At 41.1% G+C, this 26,840-nt stretch overlaps 1 protein-coding gene across 6 annotated transcripts in view; it reads left to right on the forward strand.

Moving 5' to 3' along the window:
- LOC145350242 (solute carrier family 35 member F5-like) overlaps positions 1-22,379 on the forward strand; it is an 87,910-nt gene extending 65,531 nt beyond the window's left edge. For 4 of the 6 annotated variants that reach the window (XM_080199304.1, XM_080199308.1, XM_080199307.1 and 1 more), the window contains 4 exons: positions 214-304; positions 8,877-9,031; positions 18,038-18,129; positions 19,089-22,379. In XM_080199304.1, the coding sequence (XP_080055430.1) occupies positions 214-304; positions 8,877-9,031; positions 18,038-18,122 (331 nt within the window). In that variant the 3' untranslated portion in view covers positions 18,123-18,129; positions 19,089-22,379. Of the gene's footprint in view, positions 1-213; positions 305-5,018; positions 5,111-8,876; positions 9,032-18,037; positions 18,130-19,088 lie in introns of those variants that run through there. The other 2 variants (XM_080199309.1, XM_080199310.1) reach the window with 2 other exon arrangements.
- The last annotated feature ends 4,461 nt before the right edge of the window (positions 22,380-26,840 follow it).

The raw sequence follows: 26,840 nt of genomic DNA on the forward strand, positions 1-26,840 counted from the left end.
ACAACTTTATTGCTTATAACATCTTATTATTCTTCTTGCATTTTAACTGTATAATATAGCTTAGCCTATGAATTTAGAATATTTCATTAAATGGAGCACTTGTAGCATAGTTGATTACAACACTATTCTTTGACTCGTAGAACTAATTTGAAAGAATAATTGGAATTTAACTAGCTCAAATGTTGGTAGATTTAAAATGATTTTCTTTTTCAGGGGCTGTTTTCTTACATCATCACTGATTGGAACACTCGCCTTGAGCCTCACAATACCTCTTTCCATGATAGCAGACATTTATTTGAAAAAGGTAATTCAATCAGCTCTTGAAGACCATATGATTAATGGCATGACGTTTATTGTGAAAAAATTACTACAGGGCAGCGTCAACTTGAGCCATCATATTTCTGCATTTTTCTAAATGTGTTGATGTTTTTAGGTATTATTGCCTTTGCACTATACAGGTGACTATTTCCATTCATTTGGCATTTGCTACAAGAGTCCCCAGGTGTGGATTGATTTTTGCAGGAACCCTCTTTGGAGTGTGTAATTACAATAGTCGGGTTCCTCACACACAAGCATTTGAGAGCCAGTAGACTAGGACTTCCCAAAGCTCATTTAATTATCTTGTCACTTGCCAATACTTGCTTTGAGATCATTTTGAAAGGGGGAGCATGAAGGCTAATAAAAGACTAATTGGGTGAAGGAGGAACACACTACCATGGACCATTAGAGAATTAGAGCCCTAGGAAGGTTAGAAATAGTACGAAGAGCACAATAGTGCTTAGCTTTTCATCACATTAAAGCTGGAGATTAATACACCAACTGGTGACTTGTAGTTTCGTGACAGGATATGATGTACACAACAGAAAAAAATAAATGCTGTTGAGTGTGAAGTGAAAAAAGAAAATGTAAGACTTATTGCAGGTCAGATGCTAACTGAGTTGATGTATGTCTCCAACATTTTCTGTTATAGTTATGATAAAAATTGCCTCACATGTTTTGTAAGTTTAAAGCAAGAGCACCTTTACATTAGCACAATTTTGTGAAAACTGTGTCACAAATGTAATCTTGATCATGTTCTTCAGAGGAGATTTATAACTAAAGTGAATGCTCATGGGATCTAGGATTGAAGTGGAAATTGGATTATCAACCAGCTAGATAATTGGAAACTGAGGATAGTTCTGAATGATATAGTTCTAATTGGACAGCTGTGACCATGCAGTTTTCTGGAACTACTGCAGCTCATGGGTATTAATTTTCCTAATTAGGATGTTATAAATAGTATGTCTAGGTTCTGCAGGAATCTACAATGACAACTTGAATTTAAATAGCGCCTTCATCATAGTAGAACGTAGTAAAAAGTACTTACAGGAGCAAAATCAAACAAAATGTGGCACTGAATCATTAGATGACCAAGAGCTTTGTTTAAAGAACATAAGAACATAAGAAATAGGAGCAGGAGTAGGCCATCTAGCCCCTCAAGCTTGCCCCACCATTCAATAAGATCATGGCCGATCTGAAGTGGATCAGTTCCACTTACCCGCCTGCTCCCCATAACCCTTGATTCCCTTATCGATCAGAAATCTATCTACCCGTGACTTAAACATATTCAACGAGGTAGCCCCCACCGCTTCAATGGGCAGAGAATTCCAGAAATTCACTACCCTCTGAGAGAAGAAGTTCCTCCTCAACTCTGTTCTAAACTGACCCCCCCCCCCCCCCCCCCCCCCCCCCGCCTTATTTTGAGGCTGTGCCCTCTAGTTCTGGTTTCCTTTCTAAGTGGAAAGAATCTCTCTACCTCTACCCTATCTAGCCCCTTCATTATCTTATATGTCTCTATAAGATCACCCTCAGCCTTCTAAACTCCAACGAGTACAGGCCTAATCTACTCAATCTCTCCTCATAAGCTAACCCCCTCATCTCCGGTATCAACCTGGTGAACCTTCTCTGTACTCCCTCCAAGGCCAATATATCCTTTCGCAAATAAGGGGACCAAAATTGCACACAGTACTCTAGTTGCGGCCTTGTACACTTGCAGCAAGACCTCCCTGCTTCTATATTCTATCCCCCTCACGATAAAGGCCAAAGTGATGGATTGCAAAGAGTATCTAAAAGGAGGAAAGAGAAGCAGAGGAATTTAGGGAGGATTTACAGAGGTTAGCGTTTCAACCATTGAAATCATAGCTGCTGTTGAAATCATACCTGATAGCCTGATTCCTAGGGTGTTAAAATAATTGCTTCCGAAACAGTGAGTGTATTAGTTGTAACTTTCCAAAATTCTCTAGATTTTAAAATGGTCCCAGTGGACAGGACAACTGAAAACGTAACACTTCCGTTCAGGAAAGGAGGAAAACAAAAAGGAGGAAGCTATAGGCCTGTACCCTAACTGCTGTCATTGGGAAAATGCTATTATGAAGGAAGTAGTGGCAGGCCATTTAGAAAATTCACAGTGCGTTCAGAGTTGACATGGTTTTATGAAAGGAAATCATGTTTGGCAAATTTATTAGTAACAAGCTGAGTGGATGAAGAGCAACCAGTACTTGGATTACCAATAAGCACTTGATAAGTGCCATATGCTAGTACACAAGATTAAAGCTCAGTGAGCTGGTGGTGGATAGAGGATTTGCTGCCTGGAAAGAAGAGTCGAGATAAATGGATCATTTTTGGATTGGCAAAGGGTAACCAGTGCTAGTGCTCAACTATTTACAAGCTATATGAATGACTTGAATAAAGGGACTGTATTGTAGCCAAATTTGGGTATGACACAAAGCTAGGTAAGAAAGTAAGTTGTGAGGACACAGGATCCAAAAGGGATATAGATAGATTAGATGAGTGGGCAAAACATTGGCAGATGGAGTTTGATGTGAAAAATGTGAGGTTACTACTTCGTTGGGGTGATTAGAAAGCAAAATATTATTTAAATTGGGAGAGACTATTAGAATGCTGCAGTTCAGAGAAATCTGACTGCTATCATATATAAAACACAAAATGTTTGCATGCAGATACAACAAAAATTAGGAAGGTAATTGGAATGTTGGTCTTTATTACAAAGTGGATGTAGTTTAACGGTAGACAAGTTTTAGCACAACTTTACAGCGTGTTGGTGAGATCATACCTAGATTACTGCGTACAGTTTTTGTTCTCTTTATTTAAAAGGGATATACTTGTGTTGGAGGCAGTTCAGAGGAAGTCCACTAGTTTGAATTCTGGAATCGGGTTGCCTTAGTAGGAAAGCTTGAGCAGGTTGGGGCTGCACTCATTGCAGTTTTAAAAAGTGAGAGATGGTCTTACTGAAGCATAAAAGATTCTAAGGAGACTTGACAAGGTAGATGCTGAGAGGATGTTTTCCCTTGAAGGGCAGCCTTGAATTGCGCATGGTTTCAGAATAAGTGATCTCCTATTTAAGACTGAAATGAAGAGAAATTTCTTCTCTGAAATCTTTGGAATTCTCTCTACTCCAGAGGGAGGTGGAGGCTGGGTCCTTGAAGGCTGAGTTAGATGGATTTTTGATCTAGAAAGGTTACAGCAGGCAGATAGGAGTGAAGCCACAATCACATCAGCAATGACCTTGTTGAATGGCAGAGCTGCCACCTGGGCCAAATGGCCTACTCCTCCTCCTGGTTCTCACATTCTTATTAATGCCTTTGAGGTATGTTACTACAATATTAGTGACAACAGGATCTTCCCCCTTGAAGCTCTTATCCAGTCACAAGGAGATGTATTTAACCCTAAAAGTGGACAAAGACCACTTCTAGGGTTAGTGCACCTTTGGAATTTACAACTGCAGCTGCTGAGAGCAGTATTGATCCCCTTAATTATACTCAAGTAAAAGCAAAATACTGCAGATGCTGGAAGTTTCAAATAAAAACTAAAATGTTGGAAAAACCGAGCAGGTCTGGCAGCGTTTGTGGAGAGAGAAGCAAAATTAACGTTACAAGCCCATATGATTCTGTCACCTGTACCCACTCACTTCACCTACTGTCACCCCTACACATTCACTCATTCCTCTTTCAGCCATTCACTAACATTCACACTGGGCATGTAAGCTTACCCCCTGGCAGTTAGTGTCATAAAATGAGAACGCATCTCATCTTTTCCCCCAATGTGATAATGTCGAAATGCGGAGCGGCAATCCAACAATGATTGCTGCCCCATGGAAGATCCGGGCCATTGACTTTGGTCTTCCCAATCTTTATTTGTTCAGCCAATATTTGATGTCAAAAAAGCAATTACTTGACTATACTGTTGCCTATCACCACTGCATTCCTCTACATTGCCTCTTCTTTGAACGGCTTCCTGTGCCATAATGCAATGGACAGCTTGCTTAACCACCTGCAGACTTTTCTTTCTGCCACATAGGCAGTCAGAATCTCGTACTTGTTGGATAAGATCAAAGACTGAGGCCCCTCAAGCACTGCACCCAAATCTCCCCGACTCACAGTCACACCCTCCTCTCCCTGATCACTAACCAGACTTCCTTTAACCCAAGGGGTGAACTGCTTCCTGGTTCTGTTTGTCTGGGTACCTGCTTCTTTCTGATGCTTTGCAATGTCTGTCTCTCAAATTCCAACTCAGCAATTTTGACTTGAAGTTGTGCACATTTAGATATTTACCCTCGTTATAATTGTCTGGCATCACAATGTTCTCCACAAAGTCCCACGGGCTGCTGTTGCGACACATCCCCTGCATTACCATCTCTACCTAAATGTGCTTTACTCATTTAATTAGTTGAAGTTTATGTACATAATCAACTTTGCTTTTTAGTTTTCAAACTAATTTTGTTACCTTTTCTCAACCGTTTATGTGTAAATTTATGCCTGCCACTCCTCCTCATGCAGAATGTCACCACTTTTTTTCTCCCATGGCCTTCACATCTCTGTTTTCTGACCTTCCTATCTGTAGGCCCCTCCTTTTTCTCATCTACATGCTGTCTTTGCTGACATCATCCAAAAAAAAGCATCAGTTTCCATTTATACATTGACACCACCCATCTCTACCTCACGATCTACTGTCATTATCAGATTGCTTTCCTGACATCAAATATTGGATGAACAAATATTTGCTGCAACTAAATATTGGGAAGACCAAAGTCAGTGGCCGGTATCTTCCGCATGACAGCAATCATTGTTGGATTGTTGCTCCGCATTTCGGCAATGTCATGGTGAGGGAAAGATGAGACGCATTTTATGACACCAGCTGCCATGTGGTAAGTTTACATGCCCAGTGTGAATGTTAGCGAGTGGCTGAAAGAGGAATGAGTGAATGTGTAGGGGTTAGGGTGGGTGAAGTGAATGGGCAGGGGTGGCAACTGGGTGAGGTGTCACATGGGTTAAGGGATGGTCAGGGGAGTTTGAGGGAGATAATCGGGGTTGGGGGGTGGGACTGGGGTCAGTGCAAATGATTAAAGGATCCTTTCTGCATTCACCCAAGAGTTGAACTAGGATTTTTTGGTCTAACATTTCCTGAATATCCCTCAGATAGTTCCAAGGGGCATACTCAGGTAAGCCCCTTAGAACTATCCAAACTCTGGAGTCAGGAGATATTCACAGATTGTCCAGGAGCAGGGGAATTGCTCATTAACAGTTCAAACTTCCTGGTCAATTCCCATGGAGCACAGCATATCAGTACCTCTGTAGGGTCCCTGTGTGCATTTTGGTCATATGTCTGGACTGCAAGATCCCACGATCCCTCTCACTAGCAGTTGTCTAAGACTGATCCAAGGTCCAGTTTTCAGTTGCCAGGGTAAGAACAGAGATAGGGGTGCTTGGAAAATAGTGGACCTAGATTTTATGCCCCAGTCTCCAAAGTGCACTGGAATTTTCAAATCGAGGATGGTGTTAGGGTGAGGGTGAAGAATCAGTAATGAGCAAATTAGTAGATCGCACAGATGCCGGAGAATAGGGTGTGAGCCTAAAAATCCATTTCTCGCCTGGTGCCAAGCAGTTTGCAACTCTCCCTGCTCCTTTCTCGTGGCACAAACCAGTTCACACCCATTCTTGCCCAGAAAGGGCACAAGTCTGTTTAGCACAAGTTAATTGCATTTCAGTCTCATTAGCAGATTTGCCATGCTACCCAACCCTCTCCTGGAATGCACCCACTTCTCCAGGCTAACATCACATGGGCTCAAATCATGACTGCTCCTTTGAAGTCTGGTCCCGGCACAACAGTTGTAAGAGAGAGCAAGGAAGTGATTATGCTATGCACGAACCTCCAGGGTGCAAGAGAGTGGGTCAGTTGCAGCCGTGGTGTGGTGTGTGATGGGAAGCCCCCATGGTATAGGGGGCTTGGCCTAGGCCGGGTGTCCTTAAGCTGGAGGTCGCGGTTGGCTTGGGGTCGTGCTTTTTCCCTGCTTGCGGAAAGACCCCCAATGAGTTCCAGACGTCGAGTCAAATCCCACTAATGTTGCATCCTCCAACCTGCCACCTTTCGGCTGGAAAAACTCTGTGGTTTAGCATGGACATCTCATCCCAGCCCCTCTAACAGTCACAAGCACCTGGCAGTTGTTGTCCCAATCAAGGGAAATTGACAGGTGTTAACACAGCTCTGTACACTGCATAAACACTGCGTTACTCCCTGCAGTGGTCACCTGTCACATGGAAATCAGGCAGGCGCTTCCCTACTGTCTGTCTGAACTGCACACTAGGTCTGGAAGCCAGTTTGCACCATACGTCAAGCTGGGTAAATGCAGGTGTATACTGCAAGAGTTCTTCAATGAAGACCTTCCCACAGCCATGTATGTTCTGTGTGAACGCCAGAGTGCTAAGCCCAGTCTGCCACATGCCGCTGCTACTGGCCTGTGGTATCTCGAGACAGCAGGGGGTGGGGGGGGTTGATGGGCAGCTCTACACCACACACTAGCAATCATGCAGCTGCACTAGGGGTGCATAAGGCATCGTGCCGCATCATATAAAGGGGGCGTACAGCCATGTGGGACGCCATTGGAGACCATGAGAGGACAGGACTGTTTCTGTGGCCGTTAATGATGCAGCCATCATTATAATGCATAAACTCTACCTTACGCCCTGCGGTGGGCACCTGTCACATGGAAATCAGGCGGGCACTTCCCTACTGTCTGTCTGAACTGCACACTATGTCTAGAATCCAATCAAGGTTGCGCAAGGCACTGGAGAAGGTGCCAGGTTTCCAGGTTCAGACGTATGGGGACACTGGGTGCTGGGAGAAAGTGAGCAGCCAGGAATGGATAACATTATGGACTGTCTCTCACTCTCTCCTCCCTCCCTCACCCCCCCACCCCCTTCTAGATCAAGCATAAAGTTTGGAATAGAGCCAGCAGAGCTGTTATTATTTACAATGCATTGTATCCCTAACTACAGTGTCCGCCTTCACCCCTGCCCTCTTAGTGACCCTACAACTTCTTCATCTTACATGGCCTGCCACTTGGTCTAGGTGAGCCCTCAGGATGTACATCAGAGGGGGTGGTGCTCAGCTCTGTGCTGAGCCCAGTGGCCTTTGATGCCCTTGGCAGGTGTCCCCTGATGCCCTTGGCAGGCACCCCCTGGAGGCCAGAACCTGGGGGGCCCCAACTGACTTTTGGGCGTCACAGATGCAGGTGTACCATCCAGTTCTGCCCACTGCTATTGTCAAGAAAGGGGGATTTAGAAGTGCTGGAAACAACGAGAATCGCTTAGCTGGAAGCCCCAGTACTTTGTCCTCCCTCAGGCTCCTCGTGGGGCCCCTGGGACACTCCCTGAATGGTGAGGCAGCTAGAGGAGCTTCAGAAGCCTCTGCATCAATCACCTGGCATTGCCAATCCTCGAGGCCCAACCGTGTCTGCACCATGGTGTGTGAGCCCTCAGCGATAGCCTCTGAGTCTGGGCCAACTCTGGAGCCCCCCTGCAATCCCCCACTATGTCTTGAGCATGCTCCTGGGGCCCTCAGCCATGGTCCTCAGCAACTCGGCCATGCCACCCATGGCTACCATTTCCTGCCCCAGGCTTTCCACCGCGGTCACCAGCCTTAGTGTTGGGCTGGGTACCATGCAGTGCCAGCACCATCTCCTTCACCTGAAGTCTGTGGGATTCCCTTTAACAGCTTTGTAAGAATCTTTTCCTGCGGCCTGCTCTCTAGCTGGGGGGCCAACTATCCTTGGATCCGCCTGCCCGATCCCTGGGACATTTCTCCCTTCACATGATGTGCATCAGTTCTATGCTACTGAAATCCTCATTCATGCCTTTGTTACCTCTAGATTTGACTGTTCTAGTGGATTCCAGACAGGTTGTTTGTGTTTTACTCTTTGTAAACTTGAGGTCATCCAAAATTCTGCTCTCCGTATCCTAATCTGTACAAGTCTCTTTTACTCATCTCCTGTATGCTTGTTGTCCTACTTTGGCTCCAGGTTCAGCAAATTCTTGTTTTCAAATACCCCCATGTTGCATGTCCAGAAAGCAAAGTGGTAGGGTGATAACTACTCCATATGGAGTAGTTTAAACAGCTAACACTGAAGCTTTAAGGAAATCTTAATGCACGTGACCAAGGAGGGAATAGAGGGTCGCAGGAGCATTTTGAGAAGTAGAGTTGGAGTTGGCTCCTATGGAATATAAATACTTGCATAGACCAGTTTGACTAAATGGATTATTTCTATCCATTTTATAGGAATCACCAATATTTGACTTGAACAATAAGAATTTATTTTTATATAACCTGTAAAGTTCACTTGGCTTCATCAAGCAAGCTGGCATCAAGCAGTCGATGCTAAAATTTTTATCGGAATAGAGGATGTTATACCAGAACTGTTTTTCCCCTCTATAAAACAGCATAATATTTTGTACTTCTCGCTGAATCTGTTTAAGCAATTTGAACTTAAAATATAAACAAAAGATTGCATGCGCTAATAAATTCTAATTTTATTTATTTTCTAGGTGGAGTTTTCCTGGTTATTATTTGCAGGATCAGTTCCAGTCTTTCTCTCTTTCTTCATTGCAACTCTTTTATGTCACTATAATAACTGGGATCCAGTAATGGTTGGCCTTAGGCGGATATTTGCATTTATATGCAGGAAGCATCGCATTCAGAGGTATTACCTTTTTTTCTGTGTACACTGCAGGCACTCATTTAAGATCGAAACCTACCTAGAGCAATGTGAAGCCAGCAGTGCTGTGTTATACTGATGCACCTTTTCTATTTATACATGTTTTTGATGTTAATGGTAGTAAAAAGGTGCCAAACATGTTTTATCATAGCAATTAAAATAGTGCTTGCAAACTTTTTTGGGCCATAGGGAAGATACTTAAAATGCATTTCTCGCTACTGGAAAGTGAGTGAAAGATTTGGAGAAATCTCATGAATCAGTTTCATGGAACTCAGAACGCTTTGCCATAGAGAGTGATGATAGACCAAACTACATGTTATGATGGTACATTTAAGCAGAGGAAGAAACAGGATTATAGAGAAAGGGCCAAAATGACTGACCACCTTTCTCTGTGTTGTAAAGGCAGGTGATTTTAAATTCAGATGTATTGCACTCAGTATGAAGCTTGCAATGCTTCTGTGAAATAACATCCAGGCTGTAAGTTAACTTCCTGATCAGTAGGTGCTGGATAGCAACTCCTGAAGCTAACTTAATTTAAAGGCCCTAACAGCCAGCATAAAAAGGAAATGCTCAATCAAGTCTGGATGATTAGTGATCATTGTCTAAATCAGAGCATCATCCAATTCAGTTATCGCTGCTGTCTTATAATCAAAAGCCCTTGAGATGCATACCTAATTAGACTTGTTGGTAACATAGGCTGGAAACCTCAGTGAACAAAGCATAATTGAGTCCGTATTTTCATCTCAATATTGACTGTGAAATGCAACTTTAAAAAAATTAAATCAGGTTTATCCAAGATCTTGTGTTTGAGCTGCATGTTACTTCTTCTATTTGGCATAACTATTTTCAACCTGATCACTTGGCCATGTATTTTTACTGGGGGGGGTTAGGAAAACAAAATGAGATAGTTTGCCCATTGTGTTTTTTATTCTTGGGACGTGGACTTTGCTGGTAAGACCAGAACTCATTGCCGATCCCTAATTGTTTTTGAATCGCTGCAGTCCAGGTATTTTAGGCACACCAGAGGCCTGCCATGTAGGAGTACTAGCAAAGATGAATAATTTCCAGGCCACGACAGGATGCTAACGTGACTTTAAGGGGACCCACGAGTCCTCTACCTTGTTCTTCTAGGCAGTAGAGCTTTTTAGTTTTGAAACATGCTGTTGAAGTCTTGTCAAGTAGCTGCAGTGCATTTTAAATGGTATGCACTGAAATGTTATTACACTAGTGCTGTAGGGAGTGAATGTTTAAGGTGATGCATGGAGTGCCAGTCAAGCGGATTTTTTGTCCTGGGTGGTGTTGAGCTTCTTGAGTGTGGCACTGCACTCATCCTGACTATTGGAGGGTATTCCATTTTGCTTGTACCTCCTAGTTGGTGGAAAGACTTTGGGGAATCATTTGCTTGCAGAATACTCCACCTTTGTCATATCCTTGTACATTAAATTTTTGTGGTTGGTCCACCTTGAGGTGAGCCCTCAAGGATGTTAGTGATGGAGGGTTCCACAATGGTAGTGCTATTGAATGTGGATGCGTTTAGATTCCCTTCTTGGAAATGATTTTTGCATGGCGATTGTATGACATGAATGTTACTTGCCACTTAGAGTAAGCCTGGACATTCACCAGATTTTGTTGCACGCAGGCACAGACTTTTCATTAACAGCGGAGTTGTGAATCATCAACAAACAACCCCACTGCTAACATTATTGAGGGAAGGTCATTGAAGCTGCTGAAGATATTTGGGCCTAGGTAGCTTGGTAGTAAGCTAACTCACTGGTTATGTAATTCAGGAGTTCAGCAGTTCTGTTCTGATCTTCGACTTGACAAGGGGCAGACTGAAAGAGGGAGCAAGAGAAAATGAGATCAAAGAGCTGAAATCTAGATGTATTTGGTGAGCAGGATGGTGACTCGGCAAATTATGCAATTATTTTCTTGTAGACAGTTCCCCTGTTAGACTGAGTGTGATCGGAGGTCATTTCACTTGTTGCTAGTACTTTATTACTGACTTAAATCCCCGATTATTTGAAATTTCTCTTACCTATTATGAATTTCTCCAACAACATCCTAATTAATTAAACAAAATAAAGTACTCGCAAAGGGAGGGGAGGTGATGTGTTGCAGCTATCGAATGTGAGAGCTGTTGGACACCATTTGATCCATGGCAACGATACAGAGAAACTAGAAGCAGGAGTAGGCCCTTCAAGCCTGCTCCGCCATTCATCTTGATTATAGCTGATCATTGAATTCAATATCCTGATTTCCCCAATATCCCCATATCCTTTAATTCCTTCAGCTCCAAACACTATATCTAATTTCTTCTTGAAATCAGACAATGTTTTGGCCATAACTACATTTGGTAGTAGTGAATTCCACACATTCACCAACCTCTAGGTGAAGAAATTTCTCCTCACCTCAGTTCTAAAAGGTTTACATCTTACCCTCAAACTACAACTCCTAGTTCTGAAATCCCCCACCATAGAACAGAATCATTGACTACTACAGTGCAAAAGGTGGTCATTCAGCCCATCAAGTCTGCACTGCCCACAATCCCACCCAATCCCTATCCCCGTAACCCCATGCATTTACCCTATCTAGTCCCCTGGTCTAAGGGGCAATTTAGCATGGCGAATCATCCTAACTCATGCATCTTTGGACTGTGGGAGAAAACTGGAACACCCGGCGAAAATACTCGCAGACAAGGGGAGAATATGCAAGCTCCTCAAGGACAATGACCCAAGCCGGGAATCAAACACGGGAACCTGGCACTGTGAGGCAGCAGTGCTAACAACTGTGCCACCATGCTGCCTATTGGGGATATTCTTTCTGAATCTACCCTGTCTAACCCTGTTCGAATTTTATAAATTTCTATGAGATCTTTCTCACTCTTCTAAGCTCCAATGAATATAATCCTCTCCATTTGACAGACCTGCCAACTAAGAATCAGTCTGGTAAAACTTTGCTGCACTCCGTCGAGAGCAAGGACATCCTTCCTCAGATAAGGACGCCAAAATTGCACAGAATACTCCAGGTGTGGCCTCACCAATGCCCTCTACAATTGCAGCAAAACATCCCTATCCCTGTACACAAATCCTTTTGGTATGAAGGCCAACATAGCATTTGCCGTCTTTACTGCCTGCTGTACTTGTGCACTTACTGTTTAGCAACTGATTCACGAGGACTCAAAGATCTCATTGCATATCCACCTCTCTCAATTTACATCCATTAAAGTAATAATTTGTCTTCCTATTATTGTTACCAAAGTGGATAACCTCACATTTATCTGCATTATATTGCATCTGCCATGCAGATGCCCACACGCAGCCTGTCCAAATTACACTGAAGCATCTCTGCACCCTCCTTACAGCTCATTCCCCACCCAACTTTGCAACATCTGCAGATTTGGAGACAATACATTTAATTCCCTCTTCCAAATCATTAATATATAACGGGATCAGTTGGGGTCCTAGCACAAATCCGTGCAGACCTCACTAGACACTGAGTGCCAATCAGGAAAAGATCAGTTTACACCAGTTCTTTGCTTCCTATCTGCTAACCAGCTTTCTATCCATCTTTCCTGCAATCCCGTGTGCTTTAGCTTTACATGGTAGTCTGTTATGTGAGACCTTGTCGATAGCCTTCTGAAAGTCTAAATAAACCACATTGACTGGTTCTCCTCGGTCAACTCTACTAATTACATTCTCAGAAAATTCCAATAGATCCGTCAGGCATGATTTTCCTTTCGTAAATCCATGCTGAATTTGTCTGATTATATCCCTGCCTTCCAAATGCCGAGCTATGAAATCCTTGATAATGGACTCTAGCAACTTCCCAGTGCTGACATTGGGCTCACCTGCAGTAAATATCTGCAGCTTGAAGATCACTGGCTCAGTTGGTGAGCTGAATTCCAAACCTCAGACTCTGATGCATCGGGGAGGAGAAATTTATTTGGGCACTTAGTTTGAGGAAACAGTCACACATCTTGGGTTAAGTACTTCATATTTTCTCCACTGTCAATGAGGGAAAGATCCAGTTGTTGAGGTCCACAAGGACACCAATGACACAGGTAAGAATAAGAAAGAAGTTTTTGCCAAGAGAGTATATAAGCAGCTTGGGTCTAAGTTAAAGAATAGAGCCACAACTTGAGCCATAAGCAAATTGGCACAGGCTAAATAAGATCAAAGAGTTAAATATGTGGGAGAAATGGGTGGCACCACTGCAATGGGATTCAGTACAATGGCTGTAGAGAGAGTTTGAACTAAATAATGGGAGGGGAGATTTAGAAAGTGAATGATAAAGGACAAAGCAATTATGTGGATAGCATTAAGAGGAATGATGGGCAAACTGTGATAAGAAGGAACAGTGGCCGGAATTTTCCAGCCATTCTCACAGTGGGATCTTCTGGTCCCATTAATGGCATACCCCAATTGTAGATTTCTCAGCAGCAGCAGGTGCATAGAATGGGAAACCCCATGAGGCATGCAAAAAATCCTGCCCAGTGTATACAAACATAAAAGTGCAACAGAGTGGGGAGAAACAAAATCAGACTGAATTACAGGCTCTTTTATCTGAATGCATGTGGCATTCAAAGATAAATTGATAGAACACATTGAAATTGGTATCAGATAATAGCCATTGCAGAGATCTGATTATATCACCAAATCTTAAAACTGAATATTCGTGCATTTGGCATTTCAAAAGGATAGAAAGAAAGAAAAGAGAACATGGGATGGCTCTGTTAATATAGGAGATGTGCAGTAGTGTGAACTTAGCTTAGAAAATCAAGAAGTGGAATCAGTTTGGATGTTGATAAGAAGTAATGGTGGAGTCACCATTTATAGGCTTCCTAACAGAAACTTCATTGCAGGAAAGAGTGGGGTGGTTGGGGGGGAACGATCTTACCAGCTCGTCCTGCCAGTCATTCAGCATGGCATGCCAGAAAGATTGCAAAAGAGGTGGAAAAACGGGTTTGCACCTGGTTTCTCACCACTTGCAATGAAACTAGTACTGAATTGCTGGTGTAATCAGCCCTGTGCCCACGAAGGGTTCAAAGGGTTGCATAATCAAGGAAATGCCGCAATCGGGGGAGGGCAGTGGGGGAGTGGCAGTCTTTCAATGCACTGTGCACAGTAGTGCCCTCTAGCAGCCATCATCTGGCTTCCTGACATGAAAATTCCCCATTCACTCCCCTTACTGGCAACAATCACATCTTGCCTTTTTTTTTCTTGAGTGGGATAAGATTTGATTTTTTTTCTCACGCTGAAAAAATGAGGGCAATTCTCTTCCATTTTCATGCTTGTTCAACACTTAGAATTTTTTGGTAAGCTGGCATAAATCAAGAAATATTTGGAACTTGTAAGAAAAGTACTGAATAATCATTGGTAATTTAATCTTCATATGGATTGGACAAATCAAAGGGAGCCTGCAGCATGAGTTCATAGAGTGAATTCAGGACAGTTCATTTGAATAATGCTTTATAGAGCCAACCAGGGAACAGGCATTTATAGACCTGTGTGATGAGATACGATTAATTAATTATCTCACAGTATAGAGAAGAATAATCATAACATGCTGGAATGTCACTCTCAGTTTGGAGGTGAGAAACTTGCAAACTGGATTAAAAGGTAAGATGAGCAGTGGCAGACATTTAAGGATATATTTCACCATACAATTCATGGAGAAAGTGAGGCTGTATGTGACAGATGAATTATCCCTGACTAATTAAGAAATTTAAAGATGTTGTTGAATTGGTGAAAAGGCATTCACTGCTTTGAAGATCAGTGTTTAGCTAGAAGATTGGAAACTTTTAGAAACCAACGAAAGATCACTTAAAATAATAGAATATGAGAGTAAGAAATGTAAGGAGAGACATTAAGAGTTTCCATGAACATATAACAAGGACAATAGCTAAGGGAAATATTGATCCTTCAGATGATGAGATTAAATGATTAATAATGGCGACAAAGAAATGGTGGAGATTTTGAACAAGTATGTGTATCTGTCTTATGGTAGAAGACACTGAAAACATCCCAAGAATAATTAGAAAATCAAGGAAGGGAGATCTTGAACAATCCCAATCACCAGAGGAAAAGTACAAGGGAAACTATTGAGACTAAATATGAACAAGTCACTTGAACCTGAAGCCTACATCCCCGGATGTTTAAAAAATGGCTGCAGAGATAGTAGGTGCATTGGTTGAAATTTTCCAAAATTCCCAAGTTTCTGCTAAGATCCCAGCAGACTGGAAGACCATTAATGTTTTCACAGTAACTTCACTGCAGTATGAATGTAAGCCTACTTATGACTAATAAATAAATAAAGAAGAATGGAGGGAAACAAAAAGCAAGAAACTATAGACCGGCGAGTCTAAGTTCTCCTGTTGGGAAAACGCTGGAACCGTTTATTAAGGAACTTGTAGAAGAACATTTAGGAAGTTGTAACTCAAGCAGATTTATTATGTCCTTGTGAAAAGGAAATCTTGTTTGACAAATGTATTAAAGGTCCTTGAGAATGTGCCAAGCAGGGTGAATAAAAAGGGACCAATAATTGTGACTTACTTGAATTTCCAAAAGGAATTTAATAAAGTGCCACATAGAAGGTTGCTACACAAGGTAAGAACTCATGGTGTTGGGGATAATATTTTAGCATGGATAGAGGATTGGTTAATGAGAAAAAGACAGCAAAAACCTCCTTCCTTTGCACTAGGTCTGACTCTAGCCAGTAATACATTTTCAACCTATTAATTTTCTGTAAACTTAAACAGGTAGTGGAAACCTTACTGAATCCTTCACCCAGAATATCTGCCAGATGAAGAAAAATGCACACAATCCTGTCTCTTGAGGATTTTACCTTAATTTTACTTTCACAAATAGCATAATGGGCAAAGCATTTATTAAACTCCAGAGTGGAATAAGGAAGTGTTATTTAATAAAATGTTATGTAGACTGCTGAAGGAAAGATTAGCTGTCAGGTTAAGTGCTATGATTAAACACTTGACCTAGATCTGTAATATTCATATTTTCCTTCCAAAAGGTAATCACACATCTTCTTTATTGATTTATTTAACAAAATTAATAAAAGGCATATATTCCCATGTCAGCCAGAAGGTTTGTAACCATTGCTGTAAATGTGGATGGTGTATTTTCAGCATGATTTTTAACATTTTCTGTTAAGTTACACTGTCTACAATAAAACAAAAATTGTGCTGGGAGTGTTAATGCTCCTACTTTTGTCAGCAAGGTACTTGAAGGAATACATGGGAGAGCATTTAAATTTGATAGCAGTAAAACTTAATCATCAAATAAGGAAAATAGTATATTTTTACTGTTGTCCCAATGGTTTTTATATGCAACACATAGTCTGGTATGAAGCCCAGTAAAGATCTGAGCATCCCAGATTTTTTTCCTGGTTAGTACTGACTCTAGAAGTAGAATCTTGTAGAAGCAACAAGAATTTTAACCACTGCCTGGAGAGCTGGCGAGAGCTCCATATCACATCTTTTAGGGAAGACCAGCTTGCATCTTCTTCCACTCAGGCACTTGATTGGACTCTGGCAAGCCGAGCCCCAAGATAAAGGACCTCTGGAGTGGGAGCCCTGCCTGCTGAGAGCTACCAGCTGAGGCAGCTCTGTTGAATGTCAGTGCCATTGGGGTAGCCATGGCTGTTGCTGGTAATGACTTCCAATATCAATACGAGATTCCAGGCCACAGGTAAGTGATGGCTGGAGAGAGGTCGGGGGTGGAGTGGAGGTCATGGGAGAGGGGTCTGGCAGCAAGAGTAGGGGTGTGGCTTTGAGTAAGCAACTCTGCAATGAATGCCTTTGAATGAGGGATTCCCCCTCGAAGCGCATAAGCAACCTTGCATTGGTTTGCATGTAGTGCACCCCGTATAATGAGCCCACTCATGTTAAGCGTGCACTTCCAGATCTGAGTTGGCTGCAGGGTGGGAAGGATATTCATGGCCCTATCCACCATGGACTTAATCAGTGTGGAGGTGGGAAAGTGGCAGGGTAACCACCCACCACCCTCCCATCTGATTAAGTACCTCTATTTTACCATAGGGGAGTACACAAGATCAACCTCCAGGACACTGCTGTAAGCAACAAGGTCAAAATAGATTATAGCAGCAATGTATAGAAAGATATTTCATTTCATGCTTTAATTCAATAGTTTTAGCAGTACGGAAGATGAGAAAAAAGACTAACAGTCAGGAATATTCCAGCTGGGTCTTTACGATCTAAAAATCTATCAATTTCTGTCTTAAACATACTCAATGACTGAGCCTACACAGCTCTCTAGAGTACAGCATTCTCAAGATTTACCAGCTGCTAAATGAGCGATCTCCTCATCCTATTCCTGAGTGATGTACCTTTTTTATTGTGAGTCTGTGCCTCTGGTTCTAGAACCCCCACCTTCAGCCAAAGGAAACAGGCTTCCTACATCTACCTTGTCAAACCCTCATAAAAGCAGGCATGCTCAACTTTTAGAGAGAATTGTCTCTTTATGATGATACTAGCAGAGTAAACCCTCATAATGGCAGACTATCTGCTTCTAAATAATTAGACTAAGTAAGAAAATGGAGTGACCAAGTGGCACCATTAAGCAGTTTTTTCTTCTTTCAGCATTTACGCATGTGGGCATTTAAGTAAAATCTATTTTTCATTTGAGTAATTTCAGTTTACAAGACAGACTTCTAGAGTTATCTTCATAACAAATGTTCCATCACTAACCATAACTAAAACTAATGGAAATAACTAAAGTTGTGTTTTAAAACAACTAATATATTATTGTAGTGAAAGGTTGCTTTTTTTTCTCTATACGCGCATTGAAGCAAACAATTTCTTACTTCATTATAGAGGTATTGTTATGACAAGCTGGTGTTGTACTTTGACATTTACTTTGGTGTTTCTTTTTGACAAACTGCACCTCAAACTTTTCTCAGATTCTGTTGCACAAAGAGTAATCCACTAATAAATAAATGAGTATAACCTCTTTTCAGAGCTCCGGAGGACAGTGAGCAGTGTGAAAGCCTCATTCCTATGCACGGCGTTTCTCAGGAGGAAGGAACTAATTGTTGTTCATGAGGCACAGGTAGAAGATTATATTGTTAATAGGGATTTACCATTTGCAGATTGGTAACTGGTGCTTGTATGAAAATCCATTTCATTTCTGTGTAACCATGAAAGATGTGCAAACATAGCTTACTTGAGGCAGATTAGCCTCATCCACCTTTAAAATGAAAATCTCCTGGTTGACTGCATATTGATGTTTTTGGACTTCTGCCTATGCATTTTGAAATGACAATAGCTCTTTGAAGAAGCTTAAGGCTGCTGTTGTGTGTTGCACCATTTTCTGATGCTCTTTAGGCTGTAACCAGATATAAATCATGATAAATATGTCACCTTAAAAGTAATTATACTTTATGACAGCTGTACTTCTGGTCAATATGTCTTTAGGAATGTTATAAATACAATGCAGCGATTAAAGGAATACCCAATACCATATTTTGATGGTTTTATAGATCACAATAGTTAACCTCTCCACTCATTTGCTGGTGACACCACCCCACATCCGTTAACATCCTTCAGATCAAATGTCCTCACTGCACATGACCCCCAGATCTCTTGAGTAAATCACTGCATTTTGATTTGCTCCATGCTTTTCAATAGAACAATAAAATTCAATTCCAAGATAAGAAATAGGACTTTTTGTATCTTTAGAACACATCTATGTAATTGGAAAGTCACCCTATCCTAATTTACACAGTTCACAATATTAATATCTGCTTGTTTTTCTATTTTTCGTTTTCAAGAGGTTCTGTTAACCTCTTTTTAATTGCAAGCATATTAAAGACCCAAGAACTAAAACCCCTAAACTATATTTTTTGAATTGATGTTGATTTTTTTTTAATTGCCAAATGGATATTTCTGGTTCTTTCAAGTGATAAAAAAGTTATTGATATGAAATGTTGATATAAATTAGCATGAAAAGCCACCTTTTAATGGTAGACAGAATTCAACTGATAATTTTTTTTTTGCTTTTGTCTCCAGACCGAAAATGGATCCATAGAGTACTTTTGCGCTTAGACAATCTCCTGAAGGTCTGATTCCTATTCTTTCAGTGCCTGTTCAAATGACTTATCCACAAAGTTTCAATTCTCTTAAGACACTACATACGTTTATAAGTGTTATGTGTTGGGACTATCTGTGGATTACAAAAAAAAATCAGGATTACTTCCATATCACTAAAGATTGTTGTGGAAAACTCAGCTTTCAATACAACCTATCTGCCTTATTGAATGTATCGAACCTTCAATGCAACTTGAAGATTGAACACTATTTTGTGAATATGAGAATAAACTGTTTCTGGATCATAATTCTGCCTGTAGGTTTTTGGAGCATACTCGCCAACCTTGAGACTGAACATTGAGGTGTATCTAAAATACAATATGTTGAATCAGCAACACTGTATTGACTCATCAAAGGAAAAAAAGGAAAATTATTTTGAATGAGTATCAATCCAATTTTAGTATTGTGTATACATCAAATTAATGTCACCAGGAGGAAAATAAGAAGCAAATGGAACTTAAGCTTTTGAAACGCTTTTCAAAGGACAATATTGCTAAGGTGTTTTGAATTGCCTGGTTAAGCAGTGGATACACTACATAGCCTGTACTTTCTTTAATTCAGATTTCAGTATTCTTAATACTATATGTTTCAAAGTGAATATATCTCTGATCTCTATAAAACGTCTGTTAAATTGAATTGAAGTAAGTAAGATTTTTCCATACTTGTTTAATTGCAACAGTTTGTGGTTTGAAAACATGTACAGAAACCACAATTTTATGGTTATTGAAAAGTTGGTGTTTCTGCAATCTTGTACCAGTTGTATACATTTCAATAATGTATTTGCATTAAGGTGCTTCTACAGTAACGTACACCGTTTGTGTCTGTGATTCTCAGGAACCCAATACAGCAGCCCCATTTTTCTACAAGATCATGTAATTTAACTGATGTAGTGAGAGGCTGTGTTTTTTTAAAAAAAGACCTGTCAGTCCTTCACTTTTAGTTAGACTGTTGTAGTTAATTATTCAAAGATCAGGTTTTCATTGCCTGCTTTAAAAAGGATGTCAGGCAATCAACGATATACTGAGTTCAATCAAGATTTTCAGTACTAATTCATATACCAAGTAGAACAGGTTTGTGGAAATATGGCTTTCGTTCAGTGTGGGTTAAATGCTATTTTATTGATTGAGGTTCTAGTGACTACAGCCACTTTACTTACCAATTAGCATTAAATTATGGATTGAATTTGACCCCTGTAGTCGCCCAGTGCAAAGAACCTTGTATAATTCTGATGGTAAGGTATTTACCTTTGTATGTAGTTAGTTTACTGTCCATTTCAGTGTAATATAAATATTTGTTGTGAAATATTTTCAATTCGTGAACATGGATGTTATTTATTGTACAGATCTTATTAGTAAAGACATGCACACTATCAGTGTTTTATCTTTGTGGAGAGAAGTGGAACTTTATAAATCATTGACTAAGCCACAGCTGAAGCATTGTGGACAATTCTGGGCACCATATTTTAGGACAGATGTAACGACTTTTGAAAGCATGCAGACGAGGTTTATCAGGAGATTGGAATAGTTAAGACTGTTCTTGGAACAGAGAACATTAAGAGATGACCTGATAGAGGTTTTCAAGATAATGAGAAGTTTAAAGAGAGTGGATAAATTTTTAAAAAATATATTCCCTCTAGCGCAGGTCAATAACCTAAGATCTGAGAGGAGGATAATTTTTTTCACAGAATTGTCTGGATCTAGAAACTATAGATAGAAACCCTACAATGCAGAAAGAGGCATTCGGCCCATGGGGTCTGCACCGACAACAATCCCACCCAAGCCCTATCCCCGTATCCCTACATATTTACCCACTAATCCCTCTAACCTACACATCCTGAGACACTAAGGGGCAATTTAGCTTGACCAATCCACCTAACTCACACATCTTTTGGACTATGGGAGGAAACCGGAGCACTGGGAGGAAACCCATGCAGACACAGCAAGAATGTCAAACTCCGCACAGACAGTGACCCAAGCCGGGAATCGAACCCAGGTCCCTGGGTCTGTGAAGCAACAGTGCTCACCACTATGCTACTGTGCCGCCCCAGTGCCTGGAGCACTCTACATTGGAAGCAGATTCTACCAGCTTTTCACAGATAATTTGCAAAATGAGTTTGATGGGTGTGTGATGAGGAATTGTAACAGACAAAAAGTGAGGATGTTGGACTACATGCAACTGCTCATTTAAAGAATGTGCTCAGGCACTCCAGGCCAAATGACCTTCACCTATGCTGCAGTCTCTATAATTCTAAAGCAACACCAACAGTAGACTTAGGATAAAACCTTTAGCTATAAAGAAGCTTTGACTATCTCCAGTGACCCACATGTGATATTTCCTTTAAAAACATTAATGTTCACTCTGGCTGCCAATGTATACACTGTTTTCCAGCTACTTTGTCATCATTGTGCATCCTGAAACCTGCGCCACCATTTTCTCTAGTGACCCCTCATAGCGCCTCACTATTTCTCCTTGCTTTTTCCACAACCCCTCGCTGTTTCCTTCATTATTGACTTGCTCCACCTGCCCCTCCCACTTCCCTGCCCCCTCCCTTCCCCTCCTCCCCTGCCGACACTCCCTTTGCTATTTCTCTCTCCCTCCTGCTGCTATCCCTTTCACTTTTCCCTTCCACTACTTGATGTCAGTACCAACATTGGCTAATGATGAAGGGCATTGGGAGGGAGAAAGCAATGAGGGGTTGTGTGTACATACAGTGAAGGGAGTGGTGGTAGACCATGGGGGGATGTAAGGAAGCGGCAAGGGGAGCAAGAAGTGTTGGATTTTCCTTTATGTCTGCAGTTTCCTGGGTGATCACTATCAGCGACATTGTGAGCACTGACGCTCCATCAACACATGTGCAAGAAGTACTTCTCCTAGTGTTGTGGCACAAAAGCAATGCAATTTTCATTTAATTCCATTGCTTATTGGCCATTTGATTTGATCACTTTTCTGTGAAGAACTAAAAGCAACCGGAATATAAAATATTCAATACGTTGAACGATTCTTTGTTTTAAATTTCAATGATTTTCTTTAATGTATGACTGATTTTCCAAAACATTTGTCCAGAGAACATACCTGTACTTAATGCAAGTAAACTTGAAGTGTAATGTACAATGCTAATTTAGTTAACCATTGGGAGGTGATTTTTTTTCATTGTTTCGATCAAAATTTATGAAATTGCAATATTGGAAACTACAGAAAACACAATTATGCAAATTAGAGTCCTTCAGTAAACATAATCTGGAATGTAATGCTTTTTTAAAAAAAAATTGTAAGAATTATTTTATATGCTTATGCAATGCATCCACCCATTCAAACGTGTAGCATGAAATTTTATATTTTTCTGGCGATCACACAGGAACTTTGCATAATCAGTTCAATGGGTCCCACACCGATTTACACAGTGCTTTTGGTCTCCAACTGTTGTACAGCTTGCTTATATTATAAGGATAATTCTAGCCTTCAATGTTAGATGTAACTGAACCTCGATTCATAACTCTGCCACCTTGTTTGACTAGTTATGTTGCTTTTTCTACATTATAGCTTTTGCATTCCTGGTTATATGCTGCTGTGGCTAAAATTGTGCCATGTCGGACTTAATATGCACACAACTGTAGTCACAGCACCGGCTGCAAGTATTTGTAATACTGCTCAGCAAAGGAATTTAGTTAAGTCAACAATGGCTCTTGTAGCTTTGAAGGAAGAAGTGGAATTTTGGTGAAGACAAAAATTCTGGGAGCTAACATGCATTTTGACACTGGACTAATAACTCAGAGGGCATGTTCAAATGCAGCATTGGCAAATTGAGAGTTTAAAACATATTGAAATTAGAAGCTGGGACACTAAACATGATGAGAAAATTGCTGGATTGTCACACCCATCAAATGGAGTATGTTGTATAATCCAAAGTAGGTGCTGAATGTTGTCAATGCCTTCTGTACCTGGAGTGGAATCTCTTCAGCCACAGAAGCAGGAAGGACAACCTGCTGCCTTGGTTAGGTGTACCGCTAAATACAAGTGTATTGTATAGCCGAGATAAGACGTCCACTTAAAACTGTGTCAGTGGCCCTACATAAACAGTCCTGTGCGCCTCTACAGAGAAAATGTATGTCTTTTTTTCTGGCATTAACTGGCTTACTAAGCCCACATTTATGGTTGTCAGGAAGTCTTGTACGCTTCGGATTCAGAGTTTGCTAGCTCTGTATCCGGAAAGGGTGAAAAGATACAGAGCATCATCTGAAATATTAGACCCTTTCTTGCATCTGGAAAAGGATTGTTTGAGGTTCCAATATCAGGATGTGTTAGCTGACTACACTCTATATAACCAAATCTTCATGCCTGAGACATGCAAAGCTTTTCATATTTGCTTGCTGAATGTGGAGCTGAAGAAATCCTCCCAACCCTATATTCAAAAAACATTCGTCCTGACTCCCTATCCTTCCCCACTCCTGGCCTTCCAGTCTACTACCAATCAACTTTTTCACTATTCTTGATTATCCATAAACTCATGAGATCACCAGGCCAGATTGCTGACCCTGGCCTAGAGCAACTTACTAGAGGGTCCTTGCAGTAATTTGCACTGCACTTCCTCAGCAAACCTTTCCCATCTCACAGTTTGATTACAATGAGGCATGAGGCCTAACATCAGGGCACCTTGAGCCTCACCATTCAGATATATGCTCAAGAATGTGCGCAGCTGAATTTCTAGCCCAAGATGTTTAAAAACCTCAGGTGCACAATTCATATTTCAAAAATACATCTTATTCTTACATTACAAATCCCCCCATTCATTGACTCCATCTACACTTCCCGCCGCCTCAGAAAAGCAGCCAGCATAACCAAGAACCCCACACACCCCGGACATAGTCTGTTAGATTTCCTGTTGGATGAAGGTGTGAGATTACACATCAACCAACTCAAGAACAGCTTCTTCCCTGCTGCAATAGACTTTTGAGTGAACCTACCATGTATTAAGCTTATCTTTCTCTCTGCCCTAGCTATGACTATAACATTACATTCTGCACCCTCCTTTCCTTCTTCCCTGTGTACTCTATGAATGGAATGTTTTGTCTGTATAGCACACTAGAAACAATATTTTTCACTGAATCCCAATATGCGTGACAGTAATAAATCAAATCACAAGAATGCTAAAATGTAAATGTTGGCCAGAATTCTCCAACTTTGCCTGGGATTGCAATTCTCTGGTCCCACTACAGTGAATGGAGTTGTGGCTGAGCGCCAAATTCTCAGTTCACGCTGGCAGTGGGGGTGGGGTGTATGGCATCAGAGAATTCTGACCATTATGTTAATGGAAATGTAGCACAAAAGTAATCTCATCATGGATGATGCCAGCTCTGATGAGTATTTCTGGCATTTTCTCATTTGGTTTGCAGAAAGAATAATTCCAGTTTTGATTGATCTTTTTCCAAAATCCATTTAACAGGTCATCAATGTCAACCATAAAATAACTTAAGAATTTGCTGCTGTCTGTTTATATTAGTGTCGCCATTGTACAATATAAAACAAAAAATATTTTTAAATTGTGTTGGGCAGCTTTGATTTTTGACTGCTGCAAGTGGGCAAATGGCAGATGGGCCAAATGGCCTCCTTTCTGCACTGTAACGATTCTGCGACAGTGTCTCAATTACAGTTCACTCAGCAATTCAAACAGGTGCATTCTTTCTGTACACTGCTGAACAAAAGTTTTCATTGTTATTGTTTCTGTCAACACTTATTAATACTGAAATCTTCTCAAACTCTTAATACATGTCCTCCCCCAGGGTTAATTAGAAATGCTTGAACATTGAGGAAACAAAAGTTAAATATATAAACAGTCTTGGAAAGAATTGTTCATCTTCCTGTTACTAGAGGGCAGTACCGTGGCATAATGCATCAAAATCAGCACTGCATAAATGAACGTAGAACATAGAAAGCCATTTCAAGCCTCACTGAACTATGGTATGATGCAGGACAAACAAACGTCAATAAGGAACAGGCAAAAAGAAAGATTTTAACATTTTAATGCAATGCAAGCATTTACATCACCCCAACAAATCTATAATCACAAAAATCACTAGTAACTGTAGCAAAAGGATTTTACCTGAACAGTGCCATAAGCAGTCCATATCCAGATGCAGCATCACCTAGACAATAGCTGACAAGTTGCAGTAACATTCGCAACACACAAGTACTAACCCATCTCCAACAAGAGAGTCTAACCATCGCCCCTTGATGTTCAGTAGCATTATCATCACTGAATCCCTCACTAACAACACACTGGGAGTTACTACTGACCAGAAACTGAGCTGGACAAATCATGTAAGTACTTTGACAGTGACAGCAGGTCAGAGGCTGGTAATCCTTTGACAAGTAACTGACCTTCCAATGCCCCAGAGCCTGCCACCATCTACAAGGCACAAGTCAGGAGTGTAATGAAATACTTTCCACTTGCCTGCATGAGCACAGCTCCAACAGCACTCAAGCAGTCAACACCCAGGACAAAGCAGTCCACTTGATTGGCACCCCATCCACAAACATTGACTCCTTCCGTCACCAATGTACAGTGGCAGCTTTGTGTAACATCTACAAGATTCACTGATAAAACTCACCAAGGCTCTTTCAACAGCACCTTCCAAACCTACCATCTAGGAGGACAAGGGCAGCAGATGCATGGGAACACCACCACCTGGAGGTTTCCCACCAAGCCATATACCATTCTCACTTGGAAATACATCACTGTCCCTTCACTGTCACTGGGTCAAAATCCTGGGACATGCTCCCTAACAGCATGATGGGTGTACTTACACCCCATGGACTGTAGTAGTTCAAGAAGTCAGCTCAACATCAAGGAGCAGCTAAGGATGTGCAATAAATGCTGCTCCAGCCAGTGATGTCCAAACCCATAAGTAAATTAAACAAAACTTCAGGAATTGAAGCTGCATTCATGCCGTAGCCAAACAGGTTGGTTACAGCCTGTAAATCCTTCCAAGGTGCTTGATGACGGCAATATAAGAGTAGGAGAGTTTCCTGGTCAGCCATATTGCAGAAAGCAATGACAACCCACTGCAATGCTTTGCCAAGCATAATCATGGATCAATCTGATGGAAGTGCGTGATCACCAACATAGGGCCTGGTAGCTGATGGAGAAGGTCTGCCTCTAGATTTATATCTTCTCCACTTATTAATACTGGTATTTTTTATTATTCAGACTTCATCATTTTGCAGTTGCTATGTGAAGAAAAACCCACACAAAACTGTGTGCAGAATGACATTAAATTAAAATGCTGAAACAATCCAGATGACCTATGCAGTCTGTGCTATTGTTTATCCTCCAAATGAGCAGGAGTCTTTATTCTACATGACTACCCGGTTCCCTTTCCCTTCAGCTGAGAGTCTAACCTTTAATGTTGGCAAGGGCAGGAGTAATTGTCTTCAGAGCTTCTTCTATATTTTTGGTGAAACATCACCGCATCCTTGGTGTATGAAAGTTGTTTCTATCTTGCAAATCTCTTACAATTTAATTGTAGATTTATAACTCCCTGGTAGACCATTCAGCAAAAACCAGTCTTGTGCTATCTACTCTGCCCCACACTTCTCAATATCTCTATCAAATCTTTCTCTATTTTAACAAAACCAACCCCACTTTTCAACAGTGTGTTTGTATTACCTCGCTGCGAG

This window comes from Carcharhinus amblyrhynchos, chromosome 11, assembly GCF_965287045.1.
Source record: "Carcharhinus amblyrhynchos chromosome 11, sCarAmb.v2.hapA, whole genome shotgun sequence".
Taxonomy (NCBI): Eukaryota; Metazoa; Chordata; class Chondrichthyes; order Carcharhiniformes; family Carcharhinidae; genus Carcharhinus; species Carcharhinus amblyrhynchos.